The sequence below is a fragment of the Chrysemys picta genome, chromosome 20, assembly GCF_011386835.1.
Source record: "Chrysemys picta bellii isolate R12L10 chromosome 20, ASM1138683v2, whole genome shotgun sequence".
In the NCBI taxonomy this organism is placed as follows: Eukaryota; Metazoa; Chordata; order Testudines; family Emydidae; genus Chrysemys; species Chrysemys picta.
The window spans coordinates 15437499-15464137 of NC_088810.1; the positions used below are offsets into that span (position 1 = coordinate 15437499).

General features: G+C 59.3%; 2 protein-coding genes across 3 annotated transcripts in view; one reads left to right on the forward strand and one right to left on the reverse strand.

Moving 5' to 3' along the window:
- LOC101948039 (junctional adhesion molecule A-like) overlaps window positions 1–26639 on the reverse strand; it is a 333339-nt gene that overhangs the window by 24746 nt on the left and 281954 nt on the right. The gene's annotated exons all lie outside the window — the stretch shown is intronic.
- On the forward strand, window positions 616–20407 carry IGSF8 (immunoglobulin superfamily member 8). 2 transcript variants are annotated; one of them, XM_065574763.1, is made up of 7 exons: window positions 616–1039; window positions 8947–9321; window positions 11349–11816; window positions 12505–12918; window positions 13400–13804; window positions 14524–14672; window positions 16223–20407. In XM_065574763.1, exons 1-6 carry the CDS (start codon window positions 979–981, stop codon window positions 14637–14639), a joined length of 1839 nt encoding a protein of 612 aa, XP_065430835.1. In that variant the 5' UTR covers window positions 616–978; the 3' UTR covers window positions 14640–14672; window positions 16223–20407. The 2 variants fall into 2 exon arrangements, with proteins under 2 accessions (XP_065430835.1, XP_005293818.2); XM_005293761.5 differs by having other exon boundaries at window positions 617–1039; window positions 16031–20407.

Sequence of the window (26639 nt, forward strand, 5' to 3'; positions counted from 1 at the left end):
GCAACCCCCCCATGTAATAACCTTATGACCCCCTGAGGGGTCCTGACCCCCAGTTTGAGAACCCCCGTGCTATAGGAAAGTCTCACTCCACAGCCAGATGATGGAATTAACGCTCCCAACAATCCCAGCTGCCTCCAGTCCTGCAAGGTAGGTCAGGGCCATCTGCATTATACATAGGGGAAACTGAGGCACAGAGCAGGGACAAGAGTCACACAGGGTCAGACAGCAAGTCAGTGACACAGCTGGGAACAGAACCCAGGAGTTCTGATCCACAGGCAGGATTCTGAGCTAATCACTAGGCCCCAGTCCCCTGCCGGAGCTAGGGATAGAACCCAGGAGTCCTGACACCCTAGACCCCACTCTCAGAGTTGAAGGCATCTTATTTTACAAGGGGGTGGGGAAGTCTCCAGATTTCCTCTCCTCCCAGGGACCCTCTGTCCTGCAGAGGGCAGCTCCCCCACACCCTGCGGGCAGCACCGTGAAAAGGGCCAAGGATTCCTCAGCCAGCACCCAAAGGCAGCCACCTCTGGGGTGAAACAAGGCAGCTGTTTAGCAGCCAGGCAGTAATGCTCCACAGGGACCCCTTACCACCCAGCACTGACATGCAGCCACCTCTGGGGGGTGGGACACGTACAACAGCTGCACAGGGACGCGCAGCGCTAAATGTAACCCCCACCCCTCCCACGGGGAGGCCGCATCGGAGACGCAGGAAATTGAGGGGGGGCTTTCCCGCCCCGACTGTAGCTCCGAGCCCAGGCGCGGGACGTGGCGGCGCACAAGCTGCGGCGGGGGCCGGGGGATCGATCCGAGCCGCCCAGCGGCTGTTCCCAGCTCGGCGAGCCGCGCTGCGCGGCTGCAATCGGGCGGGGCCGAGGGAGGCCGAACGGACCCGAGCCGGCGCACGGGGCCGGGGGCTGCTTTGCCTCGGGCGGCGCGACCCCGGCTAAGGCTCCTAGCCCCTGGCCGGCGCTCGCCACCATGGGAGCCATGAGGGAGCCGCTGCCCCGGGGCGCGCTGGGCTCCTTGTTGCTGCTGCTGGGTGAGTCGCCAGCGGAGGGGGCAGCGCCGGCCGGGGCGCACGGGCTGCGGGGGTTCCCGGGGCTCTGTGCGGGCTGCTGGGGGCATGGTGCGCGGGGAGCCCTGGCTGCTTGGGGGGGGGGGCTCTGGGGTGTCTGCTGCTGAAGATGGGGCAGTCCCCTTGGCGGCTGAGGACGGGGGGGGGGTGCAGTGCGGCCGGGGGGAGCCCTGCCCCTTTGGTGGCTGGGGACGGGGGGGGCAGTGCGGCCGGGGGGAGCCCTGCCCCTTTGGTGGCTGGGGACGGGGGGGGGCAGTGCGGCCGGGGGGAGCCCTGCCCCTTTGGTGGCTGGGGACGGGGGGGGCAGTGCGGCCGGGGGGAGCCCTGCCCCTTTGGTGGCTGGGGACGGGGGGGGCAGTGCGGCCGGGGGGAGCCTTGTCCCCTTGGGGACGGGGGGTGCAGTGCGGCCGGGGGGAGCCTTGTCCCCTTGGGGACGGGGGGTACAGTGCGGCCGAGGGGAGCCTTGTCCCTTTGGTGGCTGGGGACTGGGGGTGCAGTCAGGCCGGGGGAGCCCTGCCCCCTTGGGGACTGGGGGTGCAGTCAGGCCGGGGGAGCCCTGCCCCCTTGGGGACTGGGGGTACAGTCAGGCCAGGGGAGCTCTGCCCCCTTGGGGACTGGGGTGCAGTGTGGCGGGGGGCTGCCCTGTGGGAGGCAGAAAGCCCTGCAATGGTAGGGGATGGAGGTTCACAGCCCTTGATTCTCTGGCCAAGCCAAGGGAACAGGGCTCTATCTGAGCCCTCCTTCCCCAGTCTCCCCACCCTCTGCCTTGCATCTGCCTAGAGACTGGAGCAGGGAGGCCACTCCTTCCTCCCACTTACCCCCCCCCATGCAATGTGTGTCCATGGGGCTTACCCCTGCAGCCCCCGCCTCACACGCCAGGGCTACCTCTGCCACCCAGAGCCCACCCCAGCATTGGGCAGGCCAAGGCAGTGGGGCCTGCCCCCCATTTACGGCACCACCTGCCTGTTAACACAGAGGGCAGCTGGGTGTGTGTGTTTGGTGGGGGAGGGGGTTGTCTTTTCTGTCTTTCTCCATTTATTTAGTCTGATCCTCATTGGTTCTTAATGCTCCCCTCTGATCCGATGGGGTTTGATCATTGGCTGGCTCCTGAGTTGGGGGCAGGGGGTGATGGAGTTGTTGTGCCACATGCTAAGAACAGGCTCTGGACCGTTCAATTGAGGCCCTGGCAACATCAGGTCGGGCTCAGGAGGCGACTCCATCTGTCCTGCTCGGGGCTGTCTGGCCAGTCCCCAAGTTGTGACTATGGGCAGATCTGGGATTTGGGGAGGGGTGGGGGTTGGGGCAGGGCTCAGGAAGAGTCTCTGCCCCCAGGCCTGCACACCCCCCGGCTCCCCAGCCGTGACATCGTGGTCCCTGCGCCAGGCCCTAGCGCTTGCTGGTTGCACCGCATGGGCCGAGCTTTGCCCGCCCCCAAAGGAATTTCACTGGCGACGCAGCGTAAATCTCCTGCAATTCCCCTGGGGAAGGGTGACTCGCTCTGCGGGTCCAGCGACAAGCACAGCTAGAAGTTGTGGGCCTGATTTTGTCATTAACCTCCTGCACTGGGGACACTGGGCAGGGAGGGGCTTTAAAGCACCTCCTTATATCCTAGTCCCTGGCCCGCCCACAGGTGTAAATTAGGGCAGCCTCAGGGTTGCTCTAATTCACACCATCGTTCCCCCTGGAGAGCTGAAAATAACTGCAGCACGGGGTGCTCTGGCCTCTCCACTGATCCCCCCAGGCTGCTCCATCCCAGCTCCCAGACCCATCTCTTCCCTGCGGCACCCACCCTCTGCTCTGGTGACTGGGCAGAGGAATTAAACCTTGTGGGACTCGAGCTCTGGGGACAGCAGACACCCCAAGGAATTAGCTCAGCGTGCCAGCACTGCGCGTGCCAGACGGCTAGAAGATAACAGCCTAGTACTGCTACCACTGGAGCCCTTTACCTTGAGAGATGGGACTCTGTGATGCTGAGTTTCCCGGTTTGCATCTTGATGACGACAAAGGAGAGGCGTTGTTACGCTAGGCATCATGAAGGAGCCCCCGCATGGCATTTCAGCCCCATGCCTTGGAGAAGAAGAGAGGCGCTGTGGCTGTGGGATGGGATTGGGACCCAGGGCATCTGGGTTCAAGCCAGGGCTGCAAATTGAAGCTAGACAATTTGAGGCTGGAAATGAGGCATAGATTTTTAACAGTGACGGTAATTAAGCACTGGGCCAATTTACCCAAGGGCTGGGGTGGATTCTCCATCACCGGCAGTTTTTAAATCAAGATTTAAATCTGCCTTTCCCTAAACCCTTTGTCTGTGCAAACTGGGAGCGCTTCAGGGCAGGAACTGTGTCTTGCTCTGTCTGTGCAGTGCTTGGGGCACTGTCCTTCAGCGCCTGGCAAAGTGGGGCCCTGATCTCGGCGGAGGTGTCTAGGCACTTCTGTAATACAAACAAACAATAATCATCCCAATTCTAGCTATATCAAACCGTGTCCTCCACCCCCACGCACAAAAAAGCCGCACTCAAACTTTAATCTATTATTTTGAAAGCACTTGCCAAGCAGCAGAAAAGCAAATGCACTGATAAATATTAGATTGAGAGCCTGGCGTTCTCATTGTGTTTCACAGCCCCCACCCCCAGTTGACACAGGCACCCCCAAGCTCCGCTGTCTTCCCCCTGTCTGTTTCACAGCACGCCTGGTCAGTTTCATAGTGGGGGAGGGGGAGCGGAGCCCAGAAATTCCAGAGGAGCTCCCAAAGATTGAAACTTTTCAGACCTTCCAGCCTGAGTTTCCAAAGGGGTGCGGGGAGAGAATCTGCTCCTGATCTTTTTTCCCCATGCTGAATTTAAATCCTCCCAACCAGGAAACGCTACTTAGAAACCAAAGCCAGGGTGAGTCACTTTCCTCACCACAAAATATTCACTCCCTGATTCAAAAAACCTTGAATGTGTCAAACTGCAGCCACCGAATCTTTTCCACTGCAGCTCCCTATTTGCTGAGCCACCACACAGGGACCTCTCGCTTCTCCTGTGGTGCTCGCCCTCTCTGTCAGCTCTTTGGGGCAGGGCCTGGTGAGTTTCAGCAGTGCCAGCTCTAAGGCCCCTCAGCACTGGTGGTCTGTGTGCAAACGAGAATCAGGGCCCTGCTGCCTGTGGTAAACAAACAGGAGTCCGTCTGTCCCTGATGGTTAATTAGCTCCTCTGTAGAATCCTAGAATATCAGGGTTGGAAGGGACCTCAGGAGGTCATCTAGTCCAACCCCCTGCTCAAGGCAGGGCCAATCCCCAGACAGATTTTTGCCCCCGATCCCTAAATGGCCCCCTCAAGGATTGAGCTCACAACCCTGGGTTTAGCAGGCCAATTCTCAAGCCAGTGAGCTATTCCCTAGGGTTACCATACGTCCGGATTTTCCCAGACATGTCTGGCTTTTTGGGCTCCAAATCCCCGTCCGGGGGGAAATCCCAAAAAGCTGGACATGTCCGGGAAAATCGGGACATGCGGGGCCGGCGGTGCGGCGCCGGGGGCCGGCGGTGCGGCGCCGGGGCCGAGCGGTGCCGGGGGGTGCTGAGCGGCCGGGGGGTGCTGAGCGGCCGGGGGTGCTCGGCCGGGAGCCGGGCTGGGGACCGGCAGTGCTGGGCGGGCGGGGGGTGCTCGGCCGGGGGCCGGGCCCGGGGCCGGCACCCCAGGGCCCGAGCCGACCCAGGCTGGAGACGTCGGGGGGGCCAGACTGGGCCGCGCCTCCTCCCCCCACACCCCCCTTACCTGCTTCAGGCTTCCCGCGAATCAAATGTTCTCGGGAAGCAGGGGAGGGGGCGGAGTTGGGGCGTGGGCGGGGCTGGGGGCGGGGCCCTGTGGAGTGTCCTCCTTTTGGAGGCTCAAAATATGGTAACCCTAGCTATCCCTCCCAGCAGTGGGGAGCGGCAGCTGGGCAAATTCAGGCTGGAAATAAGGGGCACATTTTTAACAGGGAGGGGAATTACCTAGTGGACCGGCTGCAGAGCCATGTGGGGCGTCTGTCTGTAAGAACCGCTCTGGCTCATGCAGACGTTATGGGGCTGGCTGCAGGTAATTGATCATCTCTGGCCTGGATCGCGCAGGAGCGCGATGGTCCCTTGACATCTGTGATCCAGCACTGAGGCCTGTATTCTTAGGGCCAGACTTGCAGGAGAGCGCCATTCAGGCACCGAAACGGCCACCGTCTAACTAAATCCCAGCCAGTCAATGGCTAGATCAGGTTAGCTGGCTCCTGGCGACTTGCCGACACAAGCGAAACTGCTAGAAGCCGGGCTGAAATCGAGGTACGAGCGGCTGTGCCGGAGTTAATGAAATTGGTGCCGAGCGTTTGGGGAAATCTGCCCGTTAACGTGCAGTGAGAAACGTGACCCGTTTTGAGACCCAGGCCCTGTTGTGTTTTGTCTGAGCGGCCTGGATCTCAACCGGCTCCTGGGTGGCCTGACCCAGATATGATCTTATTAGCATGCATGGCCCGGATGTGCAGCGCGTGCATGTGTCTGGCTCGCTTGCCTTGCACGGTGCAAATGCAAGAGAAGGAGCCTTTTGTGCATCCTGCCTGTTCCAATTACTGCTGGCGCTGCATCCCCCCCATTGTCCCCTCGGCATCCCAGAGCCGTCGCGCGCCAAGTCCGATTGTCCCTTTGGAGGATGAGGCAATAGACGTGGGGCTGCGCTGTGGAGAAGGCTGGCATGTCAGGCTGGTGCTAGCTACCCTCGGGCCCTGGGCGGGGAAACGCTCGGGAGCAAAGGTCCTTGGGTTGGGCCGCAGCTGCAAAGCGGAGCCTGTGGGGGCTGGTTTGCCTCGCTCCCCAGCCTGTTTGATCAGGGAATCTGCTGGGGATTAGGCCCCTTTTCTGGCTAGTGATTTGTTCTGTGCTGAAATGGCTTTTCTTAGCTCTTCCCGAGGAGCTGCTAGATAGCCGAGGCTGTAGCAGCGTGAGCTAGAGGCCGGAGCCCTGGATTGGGACTTGGGGTCTGTTCCTGGCTGTGCCACTGGCCTTGGTCTCGTCATTTCTCCTGCTTGGTGCCTTGGTTTCCCCTCCTGTGTCCTGTGAGCTCTCTAGGGCAGGGACTGTCTCTCCCTGTGTGTCCATGCAGCTGTCTGTCTGCGGGGAGAGTGAGGGAAGCTCTCGCCCTGAACTCCCCCAGGGCTGGAATCGCAGCGGCTCCCCCGTCTGCCCTGGAAGTCAGTTGATGCCCATGTGATTCTCCTGGCTGCTGGCCAAGGGAGTGTTGGCGTCTCTCCTCCAGCGCGAGGGGTTTAGCCCTTGGGGGCTGGCGCACCAGCGGGGCAGGAAGCAAATGTGTAGCCAGTCACTGTTCTGGCTTCTGGAAGCGAATTTACTGCTCACGAGGGAACGGCTGAGCTGGGCAAAGCCTCTCCCTCCCCCCCCCCCCCCAGCTCCGCCAGTGCCTGTCAGTCCCCACTTGTAGCCCCCTCCTGCTGTCCCCACACTGGGCACCCCCTCTGCCCCCATCCACAGCCCTGGCAATGCCCCTCAGTACCACCCCGTGCCCCCTACTATCCCACCAGAGCTCCCCCCGCCCCTCAATTCCAACCCACAGAACCCCCCCTTGCCATCCCAGCCCAGGGCTCCCCCTGCTCCTCAATTCCAGCCCATGTCCCCCCACTATCCCAGCCCAGGGCTCCCCCACTCCTCAATTCCAACCCACAGGGCCCCCACCCCACCAACTATCCCAGCACAAGGCTCCCATCTCATCCCTCAATTCTGACCCACAGCCCCACTACCTCAGCCCAGGGCTCCCCCTTTCCCTGCCCCTCAGTTCCAGCCTACACGTCCCCTGCCCCACCCCTAGCTATCCCAGCCCAGGGCAGATGCTGCCGAATCATGTGGCTTTGTGATGGAGACGAACGTTCACCAGGAATTGGTCTGAGATTCCCATACTCGTGCCATTTGTGATCGAAAGCAAGGACTGGACCCAGGCTGGCGGGGCTCCTCGCTTGTGCCTTGACCCAGTTCCTGGCAGGAAGGGGTCGGGCCCAGTGTCTGGAATCCCGGGCAGCGCCATGGCTTGTGCTCCCGGCAGCTGTGGACTGGGAGTGGCCATGGGGCAGAGGGCTGTGTGGAGAAGAAAGCGGCTGGTGAGCTGAGACTGACCCCAATGCCAGGCTCCAAACCAACCTCCCCCCCATCTCTGTGGAGCTCCAGCAGCCCTGAGACCCCCGAGGGAGAACTCCCTGGGTGTTCTATTTGGCCCCCTCGCAGGCCTGGGGAGTCAGCAGAGTTACGTAGCCCTACAGGCTTTCTGGGGAAGCTGCTGTAAGTTGGAGCTGCCTTGGGGCTGCTCTGGCTTACGCCGGGGGGCTGTTTCGGCTCCTGCAGTAGCAGTGCAACCCGCTTCCCCCCCACCCCCCCGCCTGGTGCTGGATCGCTTGGGGGATGCAGCCTAGAATCTGGCCCCATCTGAAACCGCTTCGCAGATGAAAGCAACGCAGCAAAAGTGACACTTCTGCGATGGCCGGTGGAGCGGGGGCTTGGCTGCCTGCACCTGCGGGGCTGACCAGAGAAGAGGAAGGCTGCAGACGCAGAGAGACAGGCTGTGCTGCGGTGGCTGCAGAAGAGGAAGGTGGTCGATGCTGGGGGAGCAGAGGGGGAAGTGTGCAGCTGGCTCTGGGGAGGTGTTGGGTCCTGAGATGTGCTGAGAGGATGTGGGGGATGCGGTTGTGCTGGACACGCTAGGAGGCAGGTTGTGGAGTCCAATGGGTGCAGGGGGGCTGGGACTGGGGGAGTGCTGAGGATTTCCCTGCTATGGGGCTGAATGACAGGGGAGGGGGATAAATCATCACTTGCCTCTCGGTGTCTGTAAACCAAACCTGAGGCAGCCTCCTCTTGTGGTTAGAGCACAGATCCAGAAGCCGGACTCCTGGGTTCCTTTCCTAGCCACTCGATGTGTGACCAGGGGCCAGCCCCTTCCCCCTCCCTGTGCAGCGGCAGCAGGGACCGGGAGGTTTAGCTCCTCAGGGTCGGGGCTGTGACGAGATCTGGGATCCAGGGCTGGAAAGATCAAGGGATTTGATGGATGCTGTCTGTCCTCAAGTCCCATCTGCTCCCATCTGGGGCCCATGTCCCAGGGCCTCCTCCCCTTAAGCCACTCCAGTTCCCTTCCCTCCCCTGCCAGCTGGCCCGATCTCTGCCCCAGGAGCCAAGGCACCTAGGGCCAGGCTGGAGGGAGCCACTTTTCAGTGGGAGTTCATATACCCCCCCATGCCAGCCTGCATCATTGCCAGGGCCTCCCGCACCACGGCCCTGGCCTCCGCTGCTGGAGCTGAAGGAGTGATGCTGCTGGCAGCAGTAGACTGTTGTCCTGTTGTGGAGCAGCCACTAGAGGGAGACAAGCAGCATGTTGCTGGTGGGGGGCTGAGAACAACTGACTGTTGGGGAGATGGGTGCTCTGGACTTGCTTGGGTGGGGGATGGGGCCAAGGGATATTCCTGGAGGATGGGATCTTGGGGGCGTGGAGAATGGGGCCCCTTGTTTGGGGGCTGTTCACTGTGGAGGGGAATGGGCCCTCTAAAGGAAGTACATGGCAGGCTGTGGCATGGGACCCCCAGGGGATGCATAGGGGGCCTGAGAAGGGGGGGCCAGGATAATGGAGTGAAAGGGGGGATGGGGATGGGGTTCTGGTGGTCCTTGGCAGGGGTTGGGGCCCCTAGAGGCAACCCCAGGAGATGTATTGGGGGGGGGGGTTCCTGGGAAGAGGAGTGTACTGTGGGGACACAGACCCCTGGGGGCAAAGAGATGGGGGATGGGAGCCCCTGGGCCCCACTGGGCTGAGGGATGAGACGGGCTGTGCTCTGTAGTTCCCTCAGTCACTAACCCCTTCCCCCCCCCCTGTTCTCTGCAGGACTGTGTGGGGCGCGGGAGGTGCACCTGCCCCCAGGGCCCCTGTTCCGCGTGGAGGGCACGGCCATCTCCATCCCCTGCAGCGTCTCAGAGTACGAGGGCCCCACGCTGCAGCACTTTGAGTGGTTCCTGTACCGCCCGACGGCTCCCGAGATCTCCATCGGCATGATCAGCACCAGGGACCCCAGCTTCCCCTACGCTGTCTTCGGCCCCCGCGTGCAGAGTGGGGAGGTGTCAGTGCAGCGGCTGCGTGGCGATGCCGTCGAGTTACGCATCGCCCGGCTGCGGGCCGAGGACGCTGGTGTCTACGAGTGCTACACGCCCACCACCGACTCCATGTACCATGGCAACTACAGCAGCAAGGTGGTGCTGAAAGGTACCTGGGTACCGTGCAGCTCGGGGGACCCCATGCACACCGCCTGGCTCCCAGTTACCCCATTCCAGCACTGGGACAAGACAGGGAGGGTGGCTGTAAACCCCCCTTACAGCCAGCCCCCCTTTTCGCCCACCCACCCCAGTGCCAAGATGAATCACTAAAATAAAGATCCCAATTCTCCACTGCCACCCAGACCCGTGTGTGTCACTTGCACCAGTGGCGAGGGCCGGCCTGCCAGTCACGTGGTGTCTCGTACCAAATTTGTGCTGGTGCAAATGAGGCACGAGAAGGTGGGTGGCTGCGGAGCCTCGGCCTGTTATAGTGACTGACCCTGTACCATGGTAGCACCCAAGGGCCAGGCCTAGGGCAGAGCCCCATTGCGCTAGGCGCTGTACAAACTCTCCCTGCCCTCAGTCTGTTGCTTCAGGAAGGATTCTATTTTATGCACTCCCCATAGTCTGGATCATACCAAGTCCTGCCCACCGTGTAAATTACAGCAGCTTTGAGGTTGCTCTAACTTACACTCTGCTACCCAGGGCCCCATGTGCGCCCTGGACAGTCCCCTGATCTGCCCCCTATGCTAGGACTGGTAACAGCCTGGGGTGGTGGGGGCTGACCTGGTGCTGAAGCCTCTGGCTAGGGTAACGAGCAGCCCTGTTGTCTAGTGTCCGGTGCTCAGGCACTCCGTGCCTGGCTGCATCTAGAACGAGTCTGCACAGACCCTCGCCAGACGACAGTGCTGATTGCCCCACACAGCCCAGTTTGTGCCGCTGGCCCCATGTAAATGGGGAGTGTGAGACTCAGACATACATGGGCCTGGTTCTCAGCCACATTGCGGCTCCTCCGTGCTACCCTGGCAGGGTACCGGGGCCTTAGGGTGGGTGGGAGCAGCCCTCCGTAGAAATCTCCTGCGTGGCAGCTTCCCTGGCCGATGTGGAGTTGCTGGAGAGGTTTGGGGCTTTTTCCTTTCCTGTAAGGGAGCGACTCGTGGGACTCCCCTGCGTCCGCAGGCCAGGAAACGCAGCATGGGCGGCTGAGATAACATCGCCCCTCTGGAGCTCGTCCTTCAGAAAGGGGAACCAGGACGGAGCGTGGGGAACCCCGCAGTTCCTCATACCCTGAGCCTGGCCAGGAACCAGCTGCACCTTGGGATGTTCCCACTTGGCTGGGCTCTTTGGATTAGCCCACTGGGGTCTGCCCAGGGGCCCAGGGAGCTGCTGAGTGGGAGGGGCTGGGAGATTTGCTGCAGCCTTCGCAGAGCAGAACAGGGGATTATTTTTGTGGGGTGAGAGGGGTGTGGTTGGGGTGTCTCTGGGGCACAGGAGATGCAGGCATGTCCAGCTGACCAGCCGCTCCCACGCCCCCCACCTATACCTCTCGCTCTCCCTGCCTGACATGGGTGGGGTGCGCAATAGGGTCTTTCACCTCAGAGAGGCCCAGGGCTTTGGCTCTATCCGCCCTGGCTCGGCAGCTGCCCTGGGGAGCTGAGTGCTCAGGCCCTAACAGGATCAGGCCCCTTGTGGCTACAACCCAGGGGTCTGCCCAGTGGCGCCCCCGGGGAGTGAGAGTGGAGTTCGGGCTCCGTGGCCCATTGGGACCTCAGTGCCCTGCAGAGACTGGAGCAGGGGCTAGTGACTGAGCAGCTGGGACTCCCTGCCTGGTGTTGGGGTAGTGCCCACCCCCTGTTTTCACCAGCAGGGGGCGCTGAGGAACCAAAGGGACCAGCTGTTGCTTCAGGGTGTCCTTAGGGCTGCGGGGTTTTCTCTCCCGTCAGTCTGTGGCCTACAGGCATTTATGGCCACGGGGCAGCATCCAAGGGGATTAAAGCTATGGGGGGCAGAGGGGAGATATCTGACATCAAAGGTAAAGAGCCGTTAGAGCAGGGGAGGACACATGCACACACCTTCCCCTAGTGGTGGAGCAGAGGGGTCGTCCCTGGGTATCTTGATTCCCTAGCTCCAGTGACCAGCAGGACAAGGCCTGGCCAGACCCTGCTCACATCTCTCTCTCTCTCTCCACCCCTGCAGTGATCCCTGACATGCTCGGGGTCTTGGCCCCCACACCCAGGCCCCTTCTGCGAGGCCGCATGGCTGGCACCTCCCCGCTGCAGCTCAGCTTGTCGGAGGGCCAGGAGCTGCAGTTGAGCTGCACGGCCCAGAGCCAGACGCAGCAGCACACCCATCTCTCTGTCTCCTTCGGGGTGTCGGCTCCCGATGCCCCCGTGGGGCGCCAGACGCTGCAGGAGGTGGTCGGGGTGCGGCGTGACTTCGCCGTGGAAGCTGGCGGGCACTTTGCCGAGCGGTACCGGTCTGGGGAGCTCTCTGTGGCCAAGGCAGGCAGCGAACAGTACAAGCTGGCCATCGGGCGGGTGCGCCCGGGAGACGCGGGCACCTACCACTGCACAGTAGGCGAATGGATCCAGGACCCCGACGGCAGCTGGCAGCTGATCGCCGAGAAGCGGGCAGCGCTGGCCCAGGTGACTGTCCAGTCCATCGGTGAGTCCCGGCCTGCTCCGCCCCCAAGCCGCATCCTGTGTCAGTGCTCGCTGGGCTGGGCTTCCATGAGGAGGAGGGCGGTATGGGGCAGCAGGGCATTCGCTGATGCTGTCAGGCAGGGGAGATCGGTCACCGGCCCTGTGAGAACCGCTAGCCCTGTGCCTGTCGGGATCCTGCCTCTTGGTCTGTCCCCACCAGCAGGGACCACATTGCCAGTTGTCTCCTGTCTCATCAGTCATTCCCTCCAGTGCAAAGTGAGCACAGTCAGAGCAGTCGCGTTTGCACGGTCCCCGAGCAAGTGACCAAGTGGGGCCAGGTGGCAGGGAATTGGACCCTGGGCCTTGAGGGAGCTGGATTCTGTGGTTCCCCTGGCTGGCTTCACAGGCTGAGGTTTGTGTGAGGGGCTCAGCAGTTTGGCAGGGAAATATTGTGCCCCACCCCACACACACCCTTCCCCGGGCAGCTTCAAGTGAATGCAGAATTCTCCTTCACCCCCTGCCCCTACCTGCTGTGCAGCATTGCTGTGTGGCTGTTAAACAGCAGCCATGCTCCACCCCAGAGGTGGCTACACGTCAGTGCTGGGTGAAATGATCTCTGGGCATGGGGTCCTTTGAGGCGGGGCAGGGCAGTGCCGACGGGGCTGTGTGGATGCTCTCACTCCCCCGCTCTCTCTTTGGTTCCTTTTCAGCGAGCCAGCTGGCAGTGTCGGCCAGCCCGCCCGAGGTCCGGCTCAGCGCTGGAGACGCCCTGGAGCTTTTTTGCAATCTGTCAGGCCCTGCGGCCCCTGCACCCCACGTGGTGTATGCCGTGAGCTGGGAGGTGGGCGAGGGGGACGGGCTGCTGGTGGCACAGCTGGACACGGATGGAGTGGCCATCGTCGGGGAGAGCTATGCCAACAGCCAGGTGGGCCGGCGCCAAGTCTCGCTGCAGAAGCTGACGCCCGCCCCAGGCTCCTATCGGCTGCGGATCGAGTCGGCCCAGCCAGGGGACGCAGGCACCTACCGCTGCGTGGCCCGGGCCTACGTGCACTTCCCTGATGCCCAGCTGCGGGAGGTGGCCAGCAGCCGGTCACAGGGGCTGAAGGTGCACATGAAATCAGAAGGTACAAGAGTTGGACTGGGTGGGGGGCTGGTGTGCATTTGGGGGACCCCCTTTGCACCCCTACTCCTGCCGTCTGCCCTGTGCCCCCGGCCGTGCTGATTCCTATTGCTCCAACAGGGTGTGATTGGCCTGGGTGTGAGCACCCCACAGCCAGCACTCCTGCCCCGCTCCCTACAGTGCCCCCTGCTGGGGGAGGCCAGGGCTGGAGTATCTAGGAGCTCCCCCATGACTAGTTCTCCTGCCCTGCTCCCTACAGCGCCCCCTTCTGGGGGATGCCTTAAGGGCAACTTTGTGTTGTGTTTTTTAGCTGTTTCCTCCTCTCTGCATTTCCATGTGTGGCCCCAGCCCCTTGGCCTCTGACAGCATCAGGGTTCAGCCAGTGGGGGGTGTTCGGACCCTGCTGGGCCTGGGGGCTCAGTGTCTGGGCCCTGGGCCGTAGCTCCAGTGCACTAACTCCTGCTGCCCTTGTCTCTCCCCTGCAGCCGTGGTGGTGGAGGCCTACGCGTGGCTGCCCGTCCCAGCCACCTACCGCGGGGACACGGCCGAGCTGCTGTGCAACATCTCGGTGGAGTCGACCCAGGCCGTCCACATGGCCGTCAGCTGGTGGGTGGAGGTGACGTTGGGGGAGGAGGAGCCCCAGGGCCGGATGGTGGCGTCTTTGAGCCGCGAGGGTGTGGCCGAGCTGGGCAGGCGGGCGTCAGGCGGGGACATGAGTCTGGACAAGGTGGGGCCGCAGTGCCACCGGCTGCGGCTCCATGGGGTGGAGCCGTCCGACGAAGGGAGGTACCACTGCGCCGTCACCTCCTGGGTGCGCTACCCCGACCGCAGCTGGTACAACGCCGGGGCCGTGAAGTCCAACTCCGTCGCCGTGTATCCCTATGCCCGGGGTGAGTTCTGCGTGCACCGCCCTCCCCCCAGGTGTATCCCTACACCATGGGTGAGTGCCACTGGACACTGCCCATTCCCCGTGTATCCCTACGCCCTGGGTTAGTTCTGCGTGCACTGGCTCCCCCCGCCCTCCTTCCGTTTATCCCTACGCATGGGTGAGTGCCGCTTGGCACTGCCCGTTCCTCATGTATCCATACGCCCTGGGTGAGTTCTGCGTGCACTGCCTCCTCCTCTCTTCCCTTCCTCTCTCCTCCCCCCCCCCCCCCCGCATATCCCTATGCCACGGGCGAGGGCTGCTTGGCGCTGCCCATTCCCCGTGTATCCCTATGCCCTGGGTGAGTGCCACTGTGCCCCCTCCGTGTATCCCTACGCCCTGGGTGAGTGCTGCTGTCCCCCCCCACACCCCCCGTAGTCCTGCGTGAGCATTGGTGCATGCCCCTCTCCCTCTCTCCACCCTCCCCCGCCCGGGGTATCCTTGCTGAGTGCTGCCCCACAGTGCGCCATGGGTCTGTCTGGCCTGCAATCAGCTCTGTGACAGCAGAAGCTGCTGTGGGGCTGGTAGGTGGCTCTGGGCAGGATGGGGCTGGCTCTGTGCCCCCTGCTGGAGGGCGGCCTAGCTAATCCCCCTCCCGCCACCCGGCTTCTCTGCCAGCTCTCTCGGCTGCTTAACGCCCCCTCCAGCGCCAGGTCTGACAGGCCTCTCTGCTCTCCCCTCCAGCCATGGACACCCTGTTCATCCCCCTCATTGTGGGCATTGCCAGCGCCCTCTTCACGGGCATCGCCATCCTCGCCACCATCACCTGCTGCTTTATGAGGCGGCTCCGTAAGAGGTGAAGCGCACGGGAGACCGGCCCCAGGGCACTGCAGGTGAGTCAGCCTCTGTGCAAGGGACGTGGGTGGGGGAGGGAACTGCTTTACGCCCCTTCACCTGCCCTCTTCTGCTGGGGGGTGCCATAGAGCAAATCCGGGCTCCTCTCCCCCAGGGGCTTTGCTGTGTGCCCCGGTTTTTCTTGGGCAGCAGATTTACTTCCTCCTGGGGCTGGGAGAACTGGCACTGCCAATATGGATGCGACTCTGTGCGCCCTCTGAAGGGACCGGGGTAGAGAGGATCCGATGGGAAATGCTGCATCCATGATCCTTCTTGGGGCAGCTCTGCTCTATATTGGTGGGGGTTCTTTGATCCCTGACACACAGCAAGACCCCCTGCTCCCCCCCCCCCCAACTTGTGCCCAGGTCTGCCACAGTGTGAAGTCCCAGGGGAGCTCCAATCCAGGCCCCCTTGAGCCAAGCTTTCGGCGGGGGGGGTGAATCAAAAGCAAATAAATGATTTGCATCAAGTGCTGCCCTGGGCCTGTTGTGTTACAGTTTCAGATCACACCACAGGCAATGTTGGAGAAATCGGAGACTAAACAGATTTAGTCTGTGTGTGGACAGGACGGTGGGTCTGAGTGTCAAAAGCTGGCCCTTAAATTTGTGTGTGTCTGCTGCCCTCTACTGGATGGATTCAGATCTACTCCATTGTGTGTCATAAGCCCCGTACTGCAAACAGCTAATGGAGATTCTCCTTTAGCTTCAGTGGCAGGGTTCTGGGTTCTAACTAGACCTGTTCAGAAATTTTCTCTCAAAATGTCTTTTTGACGGAAAATGTAGTTGCCACAAGACCAAATGTTTCAATGGAAAAACTTTGATTTTCCTGAAACTTTTGGGGTTTTTATCCCAGTCATATAAATCTCAACAAAATACTTTGTTTGGAATCCAGTTCCACCTGAATGGAAACATCTTGGTTTGTTGAACTGAACCAAAATGTTTTGTTCTTTCTTCCAAATCAGTTCAACGTTAAAGTGCATCTTCCCGTGTTGCCTCATGGGAGTTGTAGTTCAGCCACAGAGTCCGCCCAGAGGGAAGAATGGGGGTGTGAGGCACCTGAACTACAACTCCCATGAGGCACTGCGGTGGTATAGGAAGATGCCGTTGACTGTTGAACTGATCTGAAACGCAACGTTTTGCCATTTCTTTGAACTTCTGTGAAAAACTTCAATATTTTGACCTCTTGATTCAGGACCAAACACAGTTGAACTATTAGTATTTCCCAGGGGACGAAATCTTTTTCCCTGCGCAGGTCTCAGTCTAACCCAACTGGCCACGGTTCTTTGGGGTTTCATTGTCCAGCTGCCCCCTGATCCCACTCTCTCTCTCTCTCTCTCTCTCTCTCTTTCTCTTTGCAGGTGCCTGCTCCATCTCTCTCTCCTGCCAGCCTTCACTCAAGTCACTGGGCTCCCTTTTTCCCCCCCACTTGTGACTTTTGACCTCTCACCTCCATGGACCGGCTTGGGCAGCATTTCAGCTCCTCGGACTGCACACTGGCTTCTTCCTTCATTTGAGTCATTCCATTTTTTTTTTTTCTAAACTCAACCCAGATCCAGACAAGCCCCTGGTGGGAGATGGGAGACCCTGGGTCCTGCATCAGGGCCAAACGTTGCCAAGAAGTCGATGCGTCCGTCTGAGACATCCAGGCTGGAGAGGTCCCTCTCCGGAGGACATGAGGGACAGTGGCACTGCCTCATCTGCTCCTGGACTCACTGCTTCCCTGATCCTTCCCTACCTTGTCTCTGTGCCCCAGGGTGGGAGCGTGGGGGCTGCTTTTCCCTCTGCTGCCAGCATCTCTACATCCTCTACCCCCTCTGTCTGTAACCTGTTCTCTCCTCCCCTCTCTCATGTGTTTGGCTCGGTGAGGGCTGTCCTGTGGATCTAGACATGTGTGGACTCTGCCCCTGCAGTGTGTGCAGAGAAAGGGTGTATCATTCCCTAGGGGAGGGGCCCAGTGGCTCTGCTCTGGAGAATCTGAGACTTGATCTACCGGAGATCTCAGAGTCAGTAACGTGTTTGTAGCCGATAACGTGGACAACAGCCTGCTACCGCTGCCAGCTAAGGGAATTCCTTCTCTAGCCGGAGCAGTAGAGCCTTGTGCTTTAGAGCTGAAGGTCCTGGGTGCAAACCCTGCTGATGACCCATGCTGGGGTCATGATTGGGTGACCTCAGGTGACCTGAGAGAGGGGAGGGGTCTGCTTTTGTGTAAGAAAAGAAAGGGACTCTAATGCCAAAGGATGGGGGCTCAGGCCTTCCTTGCCCCCCCCCCCTCTCCCTTTGGGGTTTTAATTGCACCCCAGCTCTGCCTTCAGGAACAGCCGAGTACTCTACCAGTGGCTGGACCTGTCCCCAGAGCGGTCCCTTTGCAGCCAACGGGCCGGATCCTGCCATATCCCTCGTGCTCACTGCACCTGTGCTCTCAGGCTGATCTGATGGCATTTTACACTGACTGCGAGAAATCCTGGCCCCCCTGAAGTCAATGGAAAACCCCCCATGATCTGCAGTGGGGCCCGGATTCCAGCTGTGGTGTAAACAACGGCAGAATCAGACTCGGGTGTTTCTGTTAAAGGGACACACGTAGCGATGGCCACGGAGTTCGGGTTTGTTAAATAGATCCTAAAACCGGATATCGGTGGAGATGGGTTAAAACAATTGGTGGCAGGTTTTTAATGAAACCTTCCCCCAGGTCCCTGCACGAGGGAAAGTGCCGAAGCTGGCAAGAGACGTGCCAAACAAAGGCCGGCGGGCTGCTGGCGTTGCTTGTCCTTTAGCCTCCCGGGTGCTGGGGAGTTACCTAGAACGCCGGGCTTTAGAAAAAGAGCAGTTGGTTTTGATGATGTGGTTTTAATGTAACAGGCACACGACAGCCAGGCTTTTCCAAAGCTGCCCGGAATGTTGCTGTTCAAACCAGGGCAATCGGCCATGCACGCTCCTGACACGGTTTAGAAAAACCTCTGCCCACGTAATGGTCATTTGTGTGACCGGTCTTGGCACAATGGGGGGTTCCCCCACATTACGAGCACAGAATAGCATGGGTTGGGGAAATAACATGTTTAGACAGATAAGCACTATATAGCGACAGCCACTGTACATAGGTGTATAAATTATTAGTCTCTTTTTAGAGATATAGGATCAGATCCTTATCTGGGGTAAATCAACGTAGCTCCTTCAAAGGGACCCCACTTGGCAGGATCGAATCCTTGCTGTAAAGGGCCGAGCTGCCTGCATCTTCTTAACTCGAAATCGGCCACTTGTTCCATTGAAGTAAATGGGAGTGCTCCTGTGATTACAGTTAAGCACGCGTTTTGCTGAATGAGGGTCTCTAACCCCAGCAGGGGGTCTGATCCTCTCTACACACATCACTATACCGAGATCTAGATCTATTTAGTAATGACGGGGTGGTGTAAAATCCCTAGAGATCATCCCAAACCTTTAGAACTGTGTTATGTTGCAGATTAGAGAGGGGATCCGTTTTCTGAAGCTCAGGGTCGATGTGGAATGTTTCCAGAAAGTCTGTTTTTAAACATTTCCTTTTTGGCGCTCTTGCTAAATTGTGTAGTAACCCAGCCTGGGGACAAACTTGGGTGGTGCGGGAGGGGTTAATGCCTGATTTTTTTTTTTTTTATTTTTCCCCCCCAGCTCTGGAGAGCACGGTTCACATTTGGTTTAAGTCACAAAGCCATGCACAATTCAGCTTGCCCGACTGTTCAGGGGAGTGGAATGGGGGAGGGGTTAACGGGTCGGGGTTCATGTTTGCAAACCCCACAGCCGTGCTAGGCCTCTTGCCTTCGGGTTTAGTTACTGATGATTCCTGCAGACCCCAAGTCTCTCCGGTGGATCTAATCCGTTGCCATGGAAATCCTGGCTCATGTTGGGAGCAGGGCAAGGGGGTGGGGGGATTGGACTCATTTTTCATTAATGTGATGTCATAAGGAGGTTCCCACCCTAGTAAAGAGAATTTCCTTGTATTGTTCTCCAGGGCCTGCCTATAACTCCACAGCACTGCACAATGGCCTTCTGGGCACAGGGCTGGAATAGATGGGGCAGTGGGGGGAACCCCCTGTGGGGAAGCCAGGGCCCCCCTGGTGGGGTTGCCAATTGTCTAATCACACAAACCCTTGCCCCGCCTCTTCTCCGAGGCCCCACCCCGTTCACTCCATGCTCCCTCCCTCTGTCACTCACTCACTTTCACCAGGCTAGGGCACGGACTTGGGATGCAGGCTCTGGGAGGGAGTGTGAGAGGGGGCTCCAGGCTGAGCCTGGGGCAGGGAGTGGGGATGCACGAGGGGGTGTGGAGTACAAGCACTGGGAGAGAGTTTGGGTGTTTGGGGGGACGGGCAGGAGGGGGTGTGGCTCAGGGCTGGGGCAGGGGATGGCGGTGCAGGAGGGAGTGAGGGGGACGGGCTCCGGATGGCTGGCACCTCGGGTGGCTCCCGGGTGGCAGCATAGCAGGGCTAAGGCAGGCTCCCTTCCTGCCCTGGCCCTGCTCCATTCCCAGACGCGGCCAGCCTAGCCCCGGTGAAATGGATTCAAGCCCGGAGGTTTCACTCGCTGCCCAAAGTCACTTGCAATTTCCTGGTTTAATGAGGCTTCCTGTAACACGCTGGGATGGGGAATCCGAAGGAGGGCACTTTGTTGAGTGGTTAAAGCTGGAGACTCCTGGGTTTTATTTCAGTCGCCACCGCTGCCTCATGGAGTGGCCTGGGGCGAGTGTCAGAAAAGCCCCCCGTGTCTGTTTTTTCCCCCATTGTCACTGTAAGATGGGCTGATCGGAACCTGGAAGGGGGATGCTGTGAGGTGGGAGCCATCAGCGTGTGTGTTCTGGGCTGCATCACTGTAAGGAATCGCTGCATGGGGCAGTTTTCAGGTACTGTAGAAAGCCCACCTTGGTGAAGTTCCCTAGCACGTCTGCCCGGCCCCAGCCTCCTCCGGATCCTGGCAGGGCTCGTCCTAGTTGTTGCCCTGGGAAAGGTGCCCCTCTGCTTGCTCCCAGCCACAGGCAGAGAGGGGTATCAGGACAGACCTTTGACCCCATCCCCCGTGGGTCTGAGGACTTTGTCTCCCTCTGGATTGAAACGTGACCTGGCACGATAGCACAATTGGGGCCAGCTGGGCTGTGACCCATGTGCCTGTGTGGAGTCTCATAGTGGCAGAGTTTGCCCATGTGGCTCTGACGGTAGGATCGGGGCCATGGCATAGAGGGTTTTGAATCTCCCTCCCCCTCCCTTCATTGTTTGCTTGGGAGGTAGGTTCAGCTTCAAGCCTGATCATGCAGCGGTTTGTAATTTTGTGTGTAGGCAAACAGTGAAACTTTGTCTTCGGGGAGCAGCCCAGGGTCAAGCCAAAATCTGCCCGCAGAGCTTCAGACCAGGAAAACCTAAAAGGGAAAAAATCCTATATCGCAAAGGGCTGGCTCGGCCGGGCAGTGGGTGAAGCCTCACATGGTAGAAATGGAAAGACTTGAACAATCCAAACAGCAATTCCACTGCGCAGGCAGATTGCGGCCGGCCTGAGCCTCACATTTCCCTCCATCAGTGAAGTTTACGCATGCCAATTTCACCTGTGGTGCTAATCAGTTTCACTTTCAGGTTGTCTCTGGTGCAGCTTTGGGCACCCTGGGTGTGCGGGGAAGGGGGGTGGGGGTAGGAGAATTGCGAATTGCATTCCATTCCCCACAAATCAGAAGATTGGCTTTAAAATCATGACATTTGAAAAACAATAAAACAATACATTTAGGTTCTTTCTCTTTGCGTCTTGGTGTGAGCCTTTTAGAGTCACGTTTTCCGGTTTTTCTCCCCGCTTACAAGGACTGGAAACGTCCTTATTTTCAAAACCAGTCTCAGGGAGGATGGTCTCTGTCTCAGGCAAGCTGGGGCTTTAAGCACTAGCTATCGCAAGGGTTTGCAATGAAGGAGGAGGGGAGGGGATGTTTGATTTGTTTTAAAGATGTCTAGGCTTTATTCATAGATTCGAAGGCCGGAAGGGATCATTGTGCTCATCTCGGCTGGCCTCCTGCATAGCACAGGCCTAGAGCCGAGCTTTGAGAAAAACCTCCAATCTTGATGTAAAAATTGCCGGTAATGGAGAATGCACCACGACCCTTGGCACATTCGTCCATCTCTTCTCTCGCACCTGTGTAAACCTGGCGCCGCTCCAGTGGAGTCACGCCAGCATGAATGAGGTTGGGACTGGGCCCAAAGCAGTTCAACTCAAGCCACAGAGAGATTTCGAACGACTGTACAGAAGCAGAGGGCTGCTGCTCTGCCACCCCGTGCCCCGTTTACACGGACTAGTTCACAGTGAGTAGGGAAACGCTACCGCCGTGACCTGGGAGTGTCTTACTCTGGTGTAAGTGACTACACCAGGTGCAAGGCACTGGAGACTGGATAGGATTTCGATCTCCCAATCTCATTTCAGTCCAGTGGTACTTAGACCCCTGGGAACTCCACCTGCCGAGATCTTCAGGATCACGTTGGCGCTGACAGGACTCTTCTACTGACAGGCGCAACCTACTCCGAGCGGGAGCCCTGGGGTTGCATTGAATTGCTCCCATAGCGAATTGTATCCCTGAGCCCCCGACCTGTCCATTCCCAGGACGCTGGCCAAACCCCCTCGCCCCTGACCTCGTGCGCTCTGCTTTGTAACACTCTGTTTTCTAGTCAGCAAATGACCCTGTCCCAGCAGGGGTGGGTGGCAAGGAGATGCCAATGGGGCTCAGTGATCCCTGGCTCCCAGCCTCTGCCTTTGGGGGGAGGGATAGCTCAGTGGTTTGAGCATTGGCCTGCTAAACCCAGAGTTGTGAGCTCAATCCTTGAGGGGGCCAATTAGAGATCTGGAGCAAAAATCTATCTGGGAATTGGTCCTGTTTTGAGCAGGGGGTTGGACTAGATGACCTCCTAACTCTGGTATTCTATGAGTCTAAGATACCAGGCAAGGTCACTGAGGAGAGGGCTGGGTCCCTCCCCATGCCTGCTCCCTCTGGTGTGCTAGGGCGTGAGCAGGCAGGGTGGGGGCAGTTCATTTTAGGCTTTTTATTTCCCCTTTGGATTTGGGGGGAATTTCAGTTTATTTTATACTTTTCCCTGGAGCGGGTGGGGTTGTTTCCCCTTAATTACCGCACTAACCCGTGTCACAGCTGTCTGCCCCCTCGCTCCTGGAAGCCAGTGAGTGTCGGGTGGGGGCTCACTCCAAGGGCACTAACCGGCAGCTCCAGGGGGGGGGCGATAAAGCGCAAAAGGGGCATGGAGCCCGAGCTACCCAGCTGGGCCTACTTACACCTCTGACCTAGGCCTGCTGTGGAGGGAGTTCATGTGTTTCTCTGTGCGGGGAGTGGGAGGGTTGGAACTTGCCCAGGCTGTGACTGCAGTGGGGACTTGTCCCAGCCTGGGGTGGGTCTGACTGGGGAGGGTCCCCTGTAATTCCTTCCCTGCTAGCCCTGGGGATCATGCCACCCTCTGGGATCATTAGCCCCCCCGTCTGCTGGAAGAGGCCATTGCATCTTTGGAGCTGCCAGTAGCACCCCAGGCCCCCACTTCTGACCCTGGAAGCTCTCTGCTCCCGGCTCAACTTGTTGAGCTTTGCGCTGCCCCGGCCCTGAGAAGCTGGAGTCACCCCCTGCAGGGCACTCGGCAAAGAGCAATGGGGATGGTCAGGGGGCTGGAGGATTGATGGGGGGTGGAAGGGCCAAACCTGCCCACCCTTGAAAGGCCTAATGTCAAGAGGGGGGGGTGGGGCAGCAGGATCTGCGTGCACCGGGTGGGGCAGGGGCATGGGGAAAGACAAAGATAGGGGGAACTGTGTCCCCATAAAGTGGAGGGGGTCTCCCCAGGGCCGGTGGGATGCGCCCTGGGGGCTGAACCTGCCCCAGAGGAGGAAGAGGAGCTGAATATGGTGGGTAGGTCTGTGTCAGCTCTGTGCGTCGGGCAGCAGTGGGGGATGCAGAGAGGACACCCCTGCGACTCAGGCCCAGCAGTGGCAGGTGGCGTAGACCCGGATGCCTACGTGGGCACGAATGGATTTGGATGCAGGGCGAAAGGTTGTGCAGGCAGGAGAGGACGGGAACTGGTGCCCACACAGCTGAGGCCTCCCAAGGCCAGCTTGGGAGAATCCCGGGGGGGCAGGGGGTTGATTTTTCCAGGCAGGGATGGGGGGAGGTTGGGATGCAGCCTGGACTCTGCTGTTTTGTGTGTGCTTTTCTGCCGGCAGTGACACACCTTGTGCTGCCCCATTAAAGCTGGATTTTCAGGCTTGGGCCTTGGTGCATTTTAATCATTGGTCAGTTTCCTCCTGGTTATCCCCTGCCCCACCCAGCTTTGCTGTCCACACTGGAGAGGCAGCAGAGAGAGGGGTGGCAGTGGGCCAGCGCCCTGGGCTAGGAGTCACCATGCCCTGGGCATCTAGGCCTGTCTCCACCACTGCCTTGCTCTAGGGCCCTGGGTACGTCCCTTCCTCTCACAGATATGGACAGTGCAGCCATGAATCGCCCTAGCACAGAGTGCTGCAGCCCCACCCCTATTTCCATCCTGCCCTGCCATGGCCCCTGCAGCAGGGCTGGTGAGGCGGGCAGGGCTGCTGCAGCAATTCCCAGCCTTGGGGAGTGAGTGGTCCCTATAGGCCAACAGCACAGGGCCTGGGGTCCCTCTTAGAGGAAGGTTAGCCTGGCCACCAGTGCCCTGAACTATGAGCCAGTATGACTGGGCTTCAGCTCCCACCTCTGCCAGAGGCTTCCTGGGCAACCTCAGGCAGCGTCTGTGATTCCTGCCTCAGTTTCCCCATCTGTACATGGGAATAATAACTAACTCTGAGGCATGGCTGGAGGGTGAATTGGTGCCTGAGACAGAGGCGCTCAGCTGGCGTGGTGATATAGGCCTCTAGATCAGAAGTTCTCAAACTCTGCTCCGAAGCCAACAGTGGTCTGTGAGCTCCATTCAGGTGGTCCATGGATAGTTCCCTCTAAGGTGCGTGCCTGGGCGGCTGCACACAAAAGAATGAAGGGCCACCCACCTAATTAGTGGAGCCTCATAGGCATGGCTCTACTAATTAGGTGCCTGGACCCTGGAAATGGCACACAGGTAAGGTGAGGTGGTGGTGTTGGGGGGAATAGGGCATAGGTGGGAGGGGGCAGTGGGGTGAGAAGAGGGGGTGGGAGGAATTTGGGACATGCAGGGCTGCGGCGGCCAGAGCAAGAGGTGACTTTACCCAGCTCCAGGGCTGTGGCTGCCGAGGAGAGATGGCCCTCCTTCCCAGCCCCAGCTCCGGGGCTGCCACAGCGGGGAAGTGACCCCTCTACTTCCCAGCCCCAGCTCGGGGGCTGCCGCAGCGGGGGAGCGACCCCTCTACTTCCCAGCCCCAGCTCAGGGGTGCTGCGGTGGGGGAGCAACCCCCTTCCTTCCCAGCCCCAGCTCGGGGGCTGCCGCAGCGGGGAAACGACCCCTCTACTTCCCAGCCCCAGCTCGGGGGCTGCTGTGGCGGGGGAGAGAGGGCACATCCATCGCATTAGAAAGGTAAGAGTACTGATATTAAAATATGAATTGTGTGCTTTTATCTGTAGAACAAAAAAAATTAATTATTAAGGTGGTTTTTTAATATAATGCTTTTATCCAAAGCGCTTTACAATAGTTAGCTAACAGTACAAACATTTGGAAAGATCATTCAGTGGTCTGCCGAGACCCTCAGCAATTTTCAAGTGGTCTGCGAAAAAAAAAGTTTGAGAACCACTGCTCTAGATGGATGATTTCAGCATCCCTCACTGCCTTTGAACCACTCCGGCTGCCCCAGGGGCGATCACGCCATGCAAACCGCAGCACCGGCTGAGCCGGAAACCCCTGGAGGTGGAGCGGAGCTTGTTGTCTACTTTGTGTTTCTTTGCATCGCAGCAATGAGTAATTCCACAGCCTGCCTCCCTGGGATGCAAATGAAAGGGAATGTGATATTCACCCTGCCGGGTGGGTAGGTTGCCCTGGCTGTTGTTACAAGTAAAACCCTTAGCACCAGGCTGGGGCATTGGCTCCTACGGGGCGCTGTGCTGCAGGGACAGGGGCATTCCCCCCCAGTCGGTGCTGACCCCACTGCCCCAGTGTGGTGGTCAGGGGCTCTGTGCTGCAGGAAGTGGGGCTCAGCAGGGGGTGCTCTCCCCGGACATTAGTGCTGGCCAGTGTGGTGTTTGGGAGTGCCAGACTGCAGGGAGCAGGACAGGGCCCTCTCCCCATGGACTCAAGGATGGCTCCAATGCCCTCCCTGCTGCCGGCGGGTGCCGTGCTGCTCCCGGTTCTGCCTTTGGGCTGTGACGTGGTCCTGATTCACTCTAGGATCCCAGGACACTTTTTTCAAAGAGCCTCATGACCTGGCCCTATCCCGCCATTGGCAACTCCATCCTGCCTCCTTTGAATTCCCCCTGCTGATTCTGCTGGACCCTGGGTGGTTTTCTGCTTTCTGTCATCAGCTGTCTCGTTGCTGAGCTGTGTTCCCCCCAGGCGTGGCCGCAAGTGCGGCGCGGGGCGTAGAGGGCTTCTTGTCTCGTCTGCAATCTGCGCCTGACTCCTCTGCACCTTAGGCAGCCACTTACCAGTGCAACCTGCACGCCGAACACTGCCCTGCTGCGTGGCACTGTCCAAGGAGGCAGCGCTGGAGGGAGGAGAGCTGTACGGAGCGTGCCAGCAGTGCAGCTTGGCCACCAGCTTGTACGCCTGGGCCCCTGGGCTCCCACCCAACCGGGCCCCTCCTCTTTCCCTAGGTCCAGTTCCGCCTCCTACATGCCCTGGCGTAAGTGATGGCACGAGGTGCCTGGAGCACTGGGCCCGGCTGCGTCTCCAAATGCCCCAGCGATCAGAGCGCCGGTGGTCACACTCGCCTTCCCGTCCCACTCACTTGCCCCAGGCGCAATAGGGCTGCTACGGCCTAGCGCTGGTGGGTGCGATGGGTAAGGATCAGCAGCCAAAGGGTTAACCCATTGCAAGCTCTGCCCCGGAGCCTATTGCTGCAGGGGATGTGGCCGGTGCTCCTGCCTCAGCTCGGTGCCAGGGGGCAGTTCCAGTCTCCCTGCATGTAAGGAGGTACCAGGAGCTGCTAAGTGCAGGATTCCTCTGCTGCCCCTGGGATGTTAGCTGCAGCATGGCCCAATTGCATTGGTTTTGGAGCCGGAGCACCATGGCTACTGGGATCACGGGGTGGATAGACGGGACTCATGGCCAGAAGTTGTAGGAGTGGAGTGGGCTTTGCTGCGTCTGCTTTCTCTGTCTGACTGGACATGGGCCCTAGAGGGCAATTCCCCTCCGAGAGCCAGAGCTGGGGTGCAGCCGGGCCGCGGAGAATGAAATTGCACTAGCAGCTTTTGTTGCAGGGAGTGAGTCATGCATCGCGGGGCGACTATAACGTAAAGAGAGGAGCCAGTGAGTTCTTAGGAGCAGGGCCTGCCTTTCTGTTCTGTGTGTACAGCGCCAGGCACAGCGGGGGCCTGGCCCTCGGCTGCGGCTCCTGGGTGCTACTAATAAATAATAACACAAAGCGCCTCTCACCAGCCTGCTTCTGCCTGATGCTGCTGGACATTTCAGATTCTAATTGGCATTAGCCTCACTTGTCACCTATGTGTCCCCATCCCGATGGCACCATCCAACTAATTTTTTACATTAAAAAAAACCAACCCAACACTTTAGCATTTTTTTTTTCCTGAGCCAAACTGTCCATCTCAGCTCAGATAACTAATCCTACACTAATATCCCGGGGTCTTCATCTCACTAGTGACCCTACAATAATACTGCAATACTTGCCTGTGAAACTCAAGGGATTTTTTGGAACACTGCAAGTAACAGCTCCAGCGCACACAGGCCCTTGTTCCTTGCAGGGTTCCAATGAATCTTTCATTTCTATAAGCAAGTATTAAAATATCCCAGGGTCTTCAGCCCACTGCCCCCTAGCAGCCCGACAATCAAATGGCAGAGTGCTGCCCCACTCCCGTGGGTGACCCTACAA

Coding starts and splice junctions, on each gene's coding strand:
- IGSF8 (XM_065574763.1), top strand. CDS start 979: ATGGGAGCCATGAGGGAGCCGCTGCCCCGGGGCGCGCTGGGCTCCTTG. Junction 9,322..11,348: donor CAGCAAGGTGGTGCTGAAAG/GTACCTGGGTAC, acceptor CCACCCCTGCAG/TGATCCCTGACATGCTCGGG. Junction 12,919..13,399: donor GGTGCACATGAAATCAGAAG/GTACAAGAGTTG, acceptor TCTCCCCTGCAG/CCGTGGTGGTGGAGGCCTAC.